Here is a 10475-nt window from a genome sequence, read left to right as displayed (position 1 = left end):
GGCATGATCCTGCTGGGGGGTCCCTAGGGTAGGGCATGATCCTGCTGGGGGGTCCCTAGGATGGGACATGATCCTGCTGGGGGGTCCCTAGGATGGGACATGATTCTGCTGGGGGTCCCTAGGGTGGGGCATGATCCTGCTGGGGGGTCCCTAGGATGGGGCATGATCCTGCTGGGGGCCCTAGGGTGGGGCATGATCCTGCTGGGGGTCCCTAGGGTGGGGCATGATCTTGCCTGATGCTGCTTTTTCAGCAATGCTTCTGCAGCATCCCCAAGAGAGCAGTAGTCAACAGAGAACCAGAGTCTCCCTGGGAACAGCTAGTGATGGAAATGAGGCCAGAGCCAAGTTCTCTGGGCCAAGGCTCGTGTCCAGGAATGCCCCAGCCCCAGCTTTCCTTGAGTGCCCTCGAAATGCACTTGACTTTAAATACATTTTTAAAAATGCCCCCACAAATGGCAGGACCCCACCTTCATCCCCTGCCTGATGGTTGTTCTGTGCTGGGAGTAGCCAGAGGAACACAGCAAAGCCACCATGAGTCATTCCCATGGTGCCTCTGGTCAGCACAGGACACCCTCCCCGCGTACATCCACACTGCTACCCCCACAGTTTAAACCACCATCAAACCAAACCATAGACAAGATGGGCAGCCAGCCTCTTCTCCCACTGCCCTCCCGCGCCTTCCCATCTTTGGGACCACACACTTGGTCTTTCTTCCGCAAAGACTGACAGGCTAGAACCCTTCTCTGCTTCCCCAGGGCTCGCATATCTCAGACACCAAGGCAGTTTTCAGATGAAAGGGAGGGAGGTCACCCTTGGTATGGGTGGTGGGGGGATGGGAAGTGAGGCCCCAGGCCGATCTGGGGTCCTGTTTGAGAGAAGCACACCAAGAGAGAGCAGGCAGGGTCACACTGTACAGGGCAGAGAGTGTGAGGACACAGGACACAGGGAGGGGCGTCGGGGCGGGCTGCGGTTACTTGGCACCATCTTCCAAGTTGCCCTCACCGTCCGTCTTGCCCTCCTCCTCAGTCTTCAGGTCATCCGTGCTCAGCTTCTGCTCCTTTTTCCTCCTCACGCACTTGACCACCATCAGCACCAAGATGACCACAGCCAAGAAGCCCCCCACTGAGGCACCCACAATGACCGCCACCGTGGAGTCCCGCTCTGGGGGCACTGAGGAAAAGAAGCAGAGCCGTAGAGCTGGGGAGAAGATGTCCTGTCTCCCCTGCTCCCCCAAAATATGAGGGACTCTGATTTGACTCATCTTCACGGACAGGGCATTAGTCAAAATCAAAGCAACCTAGACCACTGATGGCTAAGCATCCCTCCCTACCGCCAAGCTTCCTCAATATCCATCCCCAGAATAGAGTATTCAGGGTCGTGGACTTTGAGATCAGACCCAAATTTGATTGTAGGAGTTAGGGATTGTATGATATGCTCGAACCCCAGTTTCCTCGTCCATACAATGGGCATAATAGCTCCTGTCTCCATGGGCTCTGTGGAGGAAAAGAGGTCAAGCCTACGAAATCTGCTGTTATTGCTAAGGGCTATGATTGTGGTTGGCTTGTTCCCTCAAGGCCAGAGAGAAGACATGGAGGCCTTCCACCAGTACAAGCACCTGGAGATGAGACGGGCTGCCAGTCTCTCCCTGAAGTGCCGAAGCTGGGGAGAAGGGTCAGTGTCTTTCAGCAGCCCAGCCCCCCTTACCTTCCAGAAGGACCTGCAGGTAGATCTTGCCATGGCCACGGTGGCGGTCCGGTGGGTTGGTGATGTAGCAGTTGTAGATGCCTTCGTCTTCCAGCTGCACGTTTTTCAGGGTCACCGACACGTCATACTTACTGGGGTTCCCGGAGAACTCTACACGGTCTCCAAAGCGCTCCAGCTTGAGGTTAATAATCTTCATTCGGAACTGGAGGAACTGGGGTGTCGGGGGATGGGGTGGGGGGAATAGCAGGGGCAGATGATTGAGCAAGGGGCTGTGAGGATCATAGGGACACATCCGACTCCCATGAAGAAAGGGGGTTTAGCCTCAAAAGGGCCACTCAGTTGTGGTGACGTCATGCCCTCTGTGTCAGACATCCTACCCAGAGTCCTCTGAGGCCCTGGTCTAGGGCAGATGTGGGGATGGAAGTGTTGGGCTTCATGCTTTGGGGCTCTTGCTTCCCCCCACTTCCTCCACCACTGGGACTTACCATCTCCTCTGAGCAATTGCTACATTCCTGGTAAGTCCAGTTTAGAGAGAACTGCTTGTGGTTCACCGTGTAGCAGGAGTTGAAGGTACAGGGCAGGCGGGTGTCGGACCCATTGAGGACACTGAGAGTGGTGGGGACTGTGACTTCCATGCTCCGTCCTGGGGGCACTGCAGACAAAACCATAATCTCGTGAAGATGCTGGGAGACAGGGCTGGAGGGTTGCAACCCCTCTATAATCCGGGGGGGGGGGATAGAGAGGGGTAGAACAGTGGCCTTGGGGGGCACTGGCAGGGTGAACAGCTGCTGTTGGGAAGACAAAGACCATGAGGGGCACCAGATGTGGTCATCAGGAGGAGGGGGGCAGAACAGGTACAGAGGAGAGCCATCAAATAGTCTACCAGGCCATGGAGAGTCAAATGGCCTCAACCTTTTCTAAGGTACTGTGAGCAGACTCCCTACTTGCCTCTACCTACCCTAATGCCATTTCCCTGCCAAATAAGAGGTTTCACTGGGCTTGCCTTGGTTTCCCCTTGTTCTCCAGATACTTCTGGTCATCTTGACTGTGCTAGAGCCCCTCTGCCAGCGGAAGCATCATTGTCCCTGTGGGGCAGGCAGCTAAAGCTTGGTGAAGGCTGGGAAAGCCTCCCTCTCGCCGAGCCCAGCACAGGCGTCTGGTCATCCCCAGGCTCTCTCAGACAAGAAAGAGGGCACACAGGAGGGACAAGGAGTCCCAGGAGAAGAGGTGTCACTCTAAGGACCTGCTGATTGGCCTAGAGGATGAGCTCGCCTTTGGAAAATGTCGGCCTGGACACACGACAGCAAAAAGCAGGTTCGAGTTGGCAGGTGTCAGGGTAAAAACAGAAATTTCTTTGAGGTCCTGTCTGAGGCACCAGACTCAGGTCAGGGCCTGGGTGCTGCTAGTCAGAAAAGTGCCACTAGGTAGGGTACTCTAAGCAGAGGAGAGCTTAAGGAAGACAGGTGAGCTGCCTACGGCCCAGCCGTCACAGAGACTTGTATTTTCACGGGCTGAAAATATCTCCTCAGGTGGACCCAGGCTGCCTCAGATTAGCCCTGACCTTAATTCCAAGATCCTCATCCAAGACTGTTAAAATTTCACTCTGAAAAATTAATTTAGTATTAACAGGGCTGGGAGTCGCGCAAAGGTAGAGCAATTGCCCAGGTCAGACCCAGCAGTGGCCGTCACCATCACTCCCTCAGTCATGTTCATTTCTGATTTCGTCATTTTTTGTTTTTTTGTGCTGGTTTTGATGTTGTTGATGTTGTTGTTGTTGTTCTGGATTTGTTGTTATTGTTGTGTTGCTTTGCTTTTTTGTTTTTGTGGGGTTTGGGGGGGTTGTGGGTTTTTTGTTTTGTTTTGTTTTTGCAGGGTTGGGGTGTGTGTGGCTCCATAGCTAAGGGTGGCCTTGAACTTCTGACTTGCCTACCTCAGTTCCTGAGTGCTTGCATTCCAGGGGTGTGCCATCCCACCCAGTTTATTTCCTGCTGGAGATCAAATACAAGACTTCATGCGTGGTCGGCAGGCACTTTCCCGACTGAGCCACATTCCCAGCCTTCATTCGTGCTAGCAAATCTACTGTATGCCGGGTGTATAGTCTCAGGCCCTGGCAGTTGCTAGTAGGAAGCAGAGTCACTACACTGTGGGACTTGTATTCTGGTGAGGGGGCATATATCAACAATAGGAATGTGTTTGTCTGGAGCATTACATGACGTGGACTGTAAGGACTAACGTATGGCAGAGGGCAGTTGTTTTATTCAGGAAGGTCAGGGAACAAGGCCCCGAGAAAGTGACATTCAGGAAGCCTCTAATGCAAGAGAAGGAACGAGCCCCTTTAGGACTATCAAGGGCCACATCCTCGTGGCGGGGATTGACCTTCTTCACACATCTGAGACAAAACAAGCCAGGGCATGGTAAAATCTGACATCAGAGTTGGGTGAGGATCCAGTCGGGGGGCCAGAGCACAGGAGTTGGGATGATTCTGGGTAGTTTAAGGGTGGAGTGTGGCCAGCTGAGTGAAATTTACAGCTACAGATTCGGGCAGAAGCATGCCCCCCCACACACACACACACCTTGGTTCCACTTGGATTCTATTCCAGCTCTAGCCTCAATCAACTGTAAGAAATGTAGGCAGACTCCTTCACCTCCCCATGCCTCAGCCCCCTCCTCCAGAAAACCTAACTCCGGACACTGTTGCCTGGTGGCTCAGCAAATGGCGGCTGCTATTAACCTCATTCTCCTTAAGTTCCGTTTGAGGGACAGAAAGAGAGCAGGGCATGGTGGGTGGGTGAGAGATCTCTAGACCTCAGAGTAACTTGGAGACAGATCCCCTTGGATTTCCTTCAGATCTTGCTAAGGAACCAGGCCTCATTCCCAGACACAAGTACCACAGCCCTCAGGCTGTGAAGCTAAGCCTGCCCAGAGCGTTCTTCTGCTTGCTCAGGCCAACCCCGCAAAGCTCAGAACTTAAGAACAGGAGGTTCTGGACTGCTGGCTGGGACGGTTCCTCCAAAGCCCGAATGGGGGGTAGACCTATGGACCTCACCTGCAGGGCCAATGACTCTAGCTGAGCATGGAAATGCTCATAAGGGGAACATTAGCTGGGGAGGCTAATGGGGTTCCTCCCAAGGAGGGACGGAGCCCAGCTCCAGCGGCTCTTGCACTTTCATATCCAGCCTCAAAGTACCTGGCTCGGTGCCAGGCGAGGAGGAGGTGTGCAGAAAATATTAACACCGCCCCGACTCTGCAGAGGCTGGGAAATCTGAGGGAAAGAACTGATGGAGGTTTGTCCTGAGTTTACCTCCTATTCTGGACATCCCAACCTCTCCGGTCCCTCCCTCGAAAAGGGCTTCCCGTCCCCCTCAAAGGCGCTGAAACGAACTAGCTCGGCAAAGTCCGCCCTCTCCAACCTGTCCTGCCCTAGCAGTTGAACTTGAATGTCTGATTGACTTATCCCTTCATCGTCTCATCTAGAAGAAGCCACCATGCCACTATGGCAGCGGCAAAGTTATAGGGAGTCAGAGGCGTTTTCCAGGCTGGTGCCAGGAGACAGAGAAAGGTGCAATGCGGATTCCCCCTGCGTGTGCCCTGCAAGAGGCACGAGATGGAATTCGTGTGCCCTCTAGTGGCCGGAGAGGTCAATTATCGAGTCACACCATCAGAGAAGAAACCCCGGAGCCGGCCCCAAACTAAAGAAAGTCGGAACTAGGGGAACCTCCAGGGTTGTAGATCAACTGCCGTCCTTTTACTGTGAGGACAGGGGACAAAAGACACTCTGAGAACAGGGACAAGCTGAAGCTAGGAAGATGACTCTCACCCGCTGATCCAAGATTCAGCCCAAGACCTCATGAGACTCTCAGGGGTTCCAATCTCCCATCAGTTTAGGCTCTCACTATGTTCAGGAAAGTATTGGTCAATGTCAGAGCTCAATAGAGCCCGGTGCTTCTGGAAAGTAGACTGATCCAGGCCCACTGAAAGGCTCTTCATCATAAGCGCCAACAGCGCTGCCGTCGGCTCGGCTTTCCATAGCTACCTGGCCGAGTACGTCATAACTGGCAAGCGTTATCTATCGCCGGTCGCTTTCAGATGGAGAAATGGGGCACAGAGAAATCAAGCGGCTAGCCCTAGTTCACTGCCAGGAGGTTATGAAACTAGAACCTGAATCCACGCTGCCTGGTTCCAGAAAGGGCTGAGGTGAGGAGTCGAGCAGGTTGGGGATGTTATTGTCATTCCAAGTGGCCCTAATGTGTAGCAGACGGTGTTCGATTAAGGAACTCACTCCACAGTGGGAATCCATGACTTTCCTAATTCCTATTTGGGACCAGGTCTGAGGTCTAGGTCCTGTGATTACCAACTCACAAAACGAAGGTCATGGGAAAAGGGGTGTGTAAGGGTGTGACAACCCAGGACTGACCCAGCTGGGTCCTTCAGGCCCTGACCATCAACTGTCCTCCCTGGCCCATCCTGCAGAGAGCCTGAAACTGGGCTCTTCTGCCAAACACCGTCACTTCTAAAATCTGGAAGTAAATTCCCGTTACTCCTCCTTCTAGCCCTAAAGCAGTCTCTAAGTTTTATTCTTGAGGAGAAAAAAAAAAAAAAAGGAAAAGGGAAGGAAGGAGGAGGAGGAGGAGGAACTGTTCTGTGGGGCAGCCCCTGCCTCCCAGACAAATGTGACATGAACCCCACGTCCTCTCCCGCCCTTGTGCTCACTCTCCTGCCCAGGTCCCTGGGCAGCCAGCATCAGCTGTACCCATGTTCCCTACCTCCTGCTGCTTTTAGGGCTGAGTTCTGGCATGGGGTGCAAGCTTCCAGATGGCCCCAGCTGCACACTGCAGCTACCTCTCCTGCCAGATCCCCTCCCTCCACGTGACCCAGTGACCCCAACACTCTGATTTTCCTCTTCCTTCCCCTCCACGAGGCCCCTGTCCACGTTTTTGCTTTAGGTTGGGAAGTTCGTCCATCCTCCTCCCTAGAGTTCTTCCACATAAACCCCAAGCCCCATTCATAAGGCCCAGCTTGGGTGACATCCTCCCCGGTGTCTGGTTCTCTCCCCAGTCAAGTTCCTATTTCTTCCACTGACTTGGAGGCCGAGCGGAAGAGTGATCAAGACTGGGACTCTAGAGATCTTGATATGAGCTTAGGCAAGACCATCAACCTTCCAGTGCTGCAATGTAATCTGTAATACAGGGGATACCAACACTACGGAAGCTACTGTGACAGTTCTGACGTGCTCTATGTGCAGAGCTCGGCACAGCGCCCGGTACACAGCCTTTAGCGAGAGGTGACTCCTGGCATTATCATTAGACCTGACACTCTTCCAACACATGCAATGCTGAGTTGCTGTTATTTGTGTGGCTGTGTCTCTCAAGAGGCCCTGGGCAACCCCTTACTCCTGTTGGCATCCCTGCACTTAGAAAGGCATACAGTACACAATGAGTGCTCCGTTAAATGTTGTTGCTGGGGTTGGGGGTAGGAAAGAGGAATTCACCTCCACACCTAGGTCCCACCTGTAGCTGCAAATATGTGTGGCCAGACTGAGTAAGGACCACACTCCCCTCTCTACGCTCCCTCTAATATAGCCCAGACTTTTTGATGGCCAGGTCAGCGACTGATGAGAAACACTGTGAACTTTGGTCATGAGAAAGCTGCTTGCCACCTTTACAGTCATCCCCGCATGTCCCTCCTCTGATGCTCCACCTTTCCTAACACCCGTGACATCCCTCCATCCCGGTAATCTGGTAATCTGTGCTACCACAGCCACACAAGTTCCATTGCCCAGAGTACGAGCTGGCAGAGGTATGCCTCCCCGCAGCTTCAAGATCAAGGTCTCCACTCTCATAGGCCTGTTGAAATACCCACTTCTTCCCACTGCCCCTTACAGCCCTGGTGCACAGACCTCTTCATCCATGCATTTCCCTCAAGCCCAGGTCAGCTGGTCCTGTTGCCAGGGCCCCTGGCCTCGTTGACTTAGGTATGGCTGTGGTAGACAAACTCCATCTAGCAGGAGGCTGACTCCTGAGAGGAGACCTTGGCCTCCAGCTGTGGCTGTGTGTGTGTGTGTGTGTTTGTGTGTGTGTTTGTGTGTGTGTGTGTGTGTGTGTGTGTGTACTGCTCACATCCCCACCTCTTTTAGCCTGCACTTGAGATTCGTCTACCAATTAATACTAACAGAGCAGTATCGTTTCCTGAAGGTTGGGGGCAGTAGAACTCAGTGTCAAAAGAATGTGCTAGGTCAGTCACGTGGGAGTTCAAATCTCAGCTCCCTTATGCCAGTCACATGACCTGACTGGATGAGTTACTTAACTTCCCCATGCTTCTGTTTCCGCCTTGGAACATGAATAGAATCACAGCGTCTACCTCAGATAACTGCTTGAGAGCTAAAGAAGACACGTCATGCCATGGCTCAGGGGAAGCATCCAGAAAGATACCGTCACTGTGGGACCCTGCTATGTGTCAGGTCACAAGCTCACCAAGCATGAAACAGTCTCCACAGGACAGTGATGTTCAGGGTGGGTAACATCTTACCCATGGTTGTGAAGCAAAGAACAAAGATAACTTTAAACTTAGGTTCAGCTTCACAAGAAGGAAGATGTTAGATCCTTATCTTGCAGGCTACCAGAGAGAGACATTTGTGATTGGGAAGATGACCACCTACAATCTTTTGACTGGACCCTCAGGCACTGCTGAGGAAATTTTATAGGTGTTGTTTCTTTCTTTCTTTTTTTTTTTTTGAATTTATTTGTTATGTATACAGTGTTCTGTCTGAATGCCAGAAGAGGGAACCTAATCGAATTACAGATGGTTGTATGTTACCACCATGTCGTTGCTGGGAATTGAACTCCGGACCTCTGAAAGAGCATTCAGTGCTCTTAACCTCTGAGCCATCTCTCCAGCCCCTGCTGAGGGAATTTTAAGAATAAGAATCAAACTGTCTATAAGGCAGGTAAGAATAAAACTGTCTATAAGGCAGGTTTAAGTCAGGTGGTAGTGGTGCTCACCTTTAATCCCAGCCCTCAGGAGGCAGAGGCAGACGGAACTTTGTGCGTACAAGGCCAGCCTGGTCTACAAAGCAAGTTTCAGAACGGCCAGGGCTGTACAAAGAAACTCTGCCTTGAAAAACAAAACAAAACAAAACAAAAAAAGCAGGTTTAGAGCCTAGCATGGTGGCACTTGTCTATACTCCCAGCACTCAGGAGACAGAAGCAGGAGAATCACCGAAAGACCAAGAGGAGGACAACCATGGCTACACAGTGAGACCTTTTCTCATGGGGGGGGGGGTTTACAAATAGCCTAGCCCACCTGCCTGCCTAGTATGAAGTCTCTGGGAGTTCAAATATGAAACTGACTTTAAGGCCATATGACAAGGGGTCTCTGTTCTGAGACTGGTGTTGAAGTACCACACCTTGTTCATCCATAGGCTCCATTTCTATTAGTCTCCTTTTTCCTGGATCCTGAACACCTGACCTCTCCTCCGTTCCATCCGGTTCACGCCGGGGTGCCTGCCCCAACAGCGGCTTTTCTAGCGTCTCTCCCCCATCCTGAAGCCCATCCTCACGCCTCACCCTCAGTTCCTCCCACACACATCCCAACAAACTGGTGGGACAGACCCAACTTTCTGCCCCCAACTCTCCAGAAGACACTCTCCTAACCCTTTAAATCCACCGGACTCCAGGGAACAAGGCTCACAAAAGAGACGTTTTAAGTAAACCGGCAACCCCTAAGAGCTCTCATCAGAAGTAGCTGAAAATGAAAATTATGCTAATAATGAATAATAATAATAACAAAACGAAGAGGAAAATCCCCGAAGAGAATGCAGAACAGCCTAGCTCTGCCCCACCCCCACACAGGTCCACTTAGGGGGAAATCCGAAGAAAAAAACACCTCCTGATTATTTTGACCATTTCCATCCCCAAGCAACAATCATCCGCTAGTCAACATTTCTGTGACCGAGTAGCCCAGCATCCTGAATCCCAGCTAAGTCCCAGGTCCCCAGCACGCCTGGTCCCAAGGACACAGAGGGAAATGCTCACACTCCTCCTTCCCTCCTGCCCCCTGCCCCCTCCTCTTTCAGCTGCAGCTGCGCTTCTGACCCTTAGGAGCATGCAGATGTGGTTCTAACTTACCCAAAGTGAAAAACAGACTGAGCCCCGTGAGACTGAAGGCAGGGCGAGGTAGCCAGGCATCCCTGTGCATTTTCAGAGACTGTGATGTTAGGCGGGTGGGCTATGGGAGAGGGTGATTGAGGGACCAAGGACCACAAGGGAGGAATGGTTAGAAGCTAAGAAAGAAAATGCACTGATGTACTTCAAAGACATATACAACATTAAGGAAGCTTTATTTCCATCTCTCTAATATGGCCGACTTGTGTGTGGCTGCTAAAAAGAGAGGGGGGTGGTGTGTAAGGGAAAGGGAGAAAAAAAGGGGACTGGAGTAAATATTGTGGTTGGTGGATTTCAAAACGCAGGTGGGAGGGCATAAAAAAGATATTCCTGGAAGAAATTCAGTTGCCAGAAATTTTTACCCTCCAAACTCAGAACTAAATCAAACCTTGCCTTTCTACAGCACTTGAAATGATTTTTAGATTTTGAAATTTGTGAGAGAAATCTAGGCGAGATGGTACATGCCTTTAATCCTAGCAGCAGGGGAGCAGAGACAGGGTTGCTCTGAGTTCGAAGCTAGCCTAGGCTTCAGAGCAAGACTCTTTCAAGAAAAGGGGAGAAGGGGAGAAGGGAGGAAGGGAGGGAGGGAGGGAGGGAGGGAGGGAGGGAGGG

At 51.9% G+C, this 10475-nt stretch overlaps 1 protein-coding gene across 1 annotated transcript; it reads right to left on the bottom strand.

Moving 5' to 3' along the window:
- Positions 1–6: 6 nt before the first annotated feature.
- On the bottom strand, positions 7–10078 carry Scn2b (sodium voltage-gated channel beta subunit 2). The gene is made up of 4 exons (XM_050156441.1): positions 9828–10078; positions 2190–2356; positions 1705–1915; positions 7–1170 (listed from the first exon to the last, which is right to left on the bottom strand). Exons 1-4 carry the CDS (start codon positions 9895–9897, stop codon positions 971–973), a joined length of 648 nt encoding a protein of 215 aa, XP_050012398.1. The 5' UTR covers positions 9898–10078; the 3' UTR covers positions 7–970.
- Between the last annotated feature and the right edge of the window lie 397 nt (positions 10079–10475).

This window comes from Alexandromys fortis, unplaced genomic scaffold (assembly GCF_014885135.2).
Source record: "Alexandromys fortis isolate MF-2015 unplaced genomic scaffold, M_Fortis_MF-2015_v1.1 scaffold_89, whole genome shotgun sequence".
Classification (NCBI taxonomy): domain Eukaryota; kingdom Metazoa; phylum Chordata; class Mammalia; order Rodentia; family Cricetidae; genus Alexandromys; species Alexandromys fortis.
The sequence above is the reverse complement of the archived record's forward strand: the minus strand, read 5'-3'. Positions and strand labels throughout refer to the sequence as shown.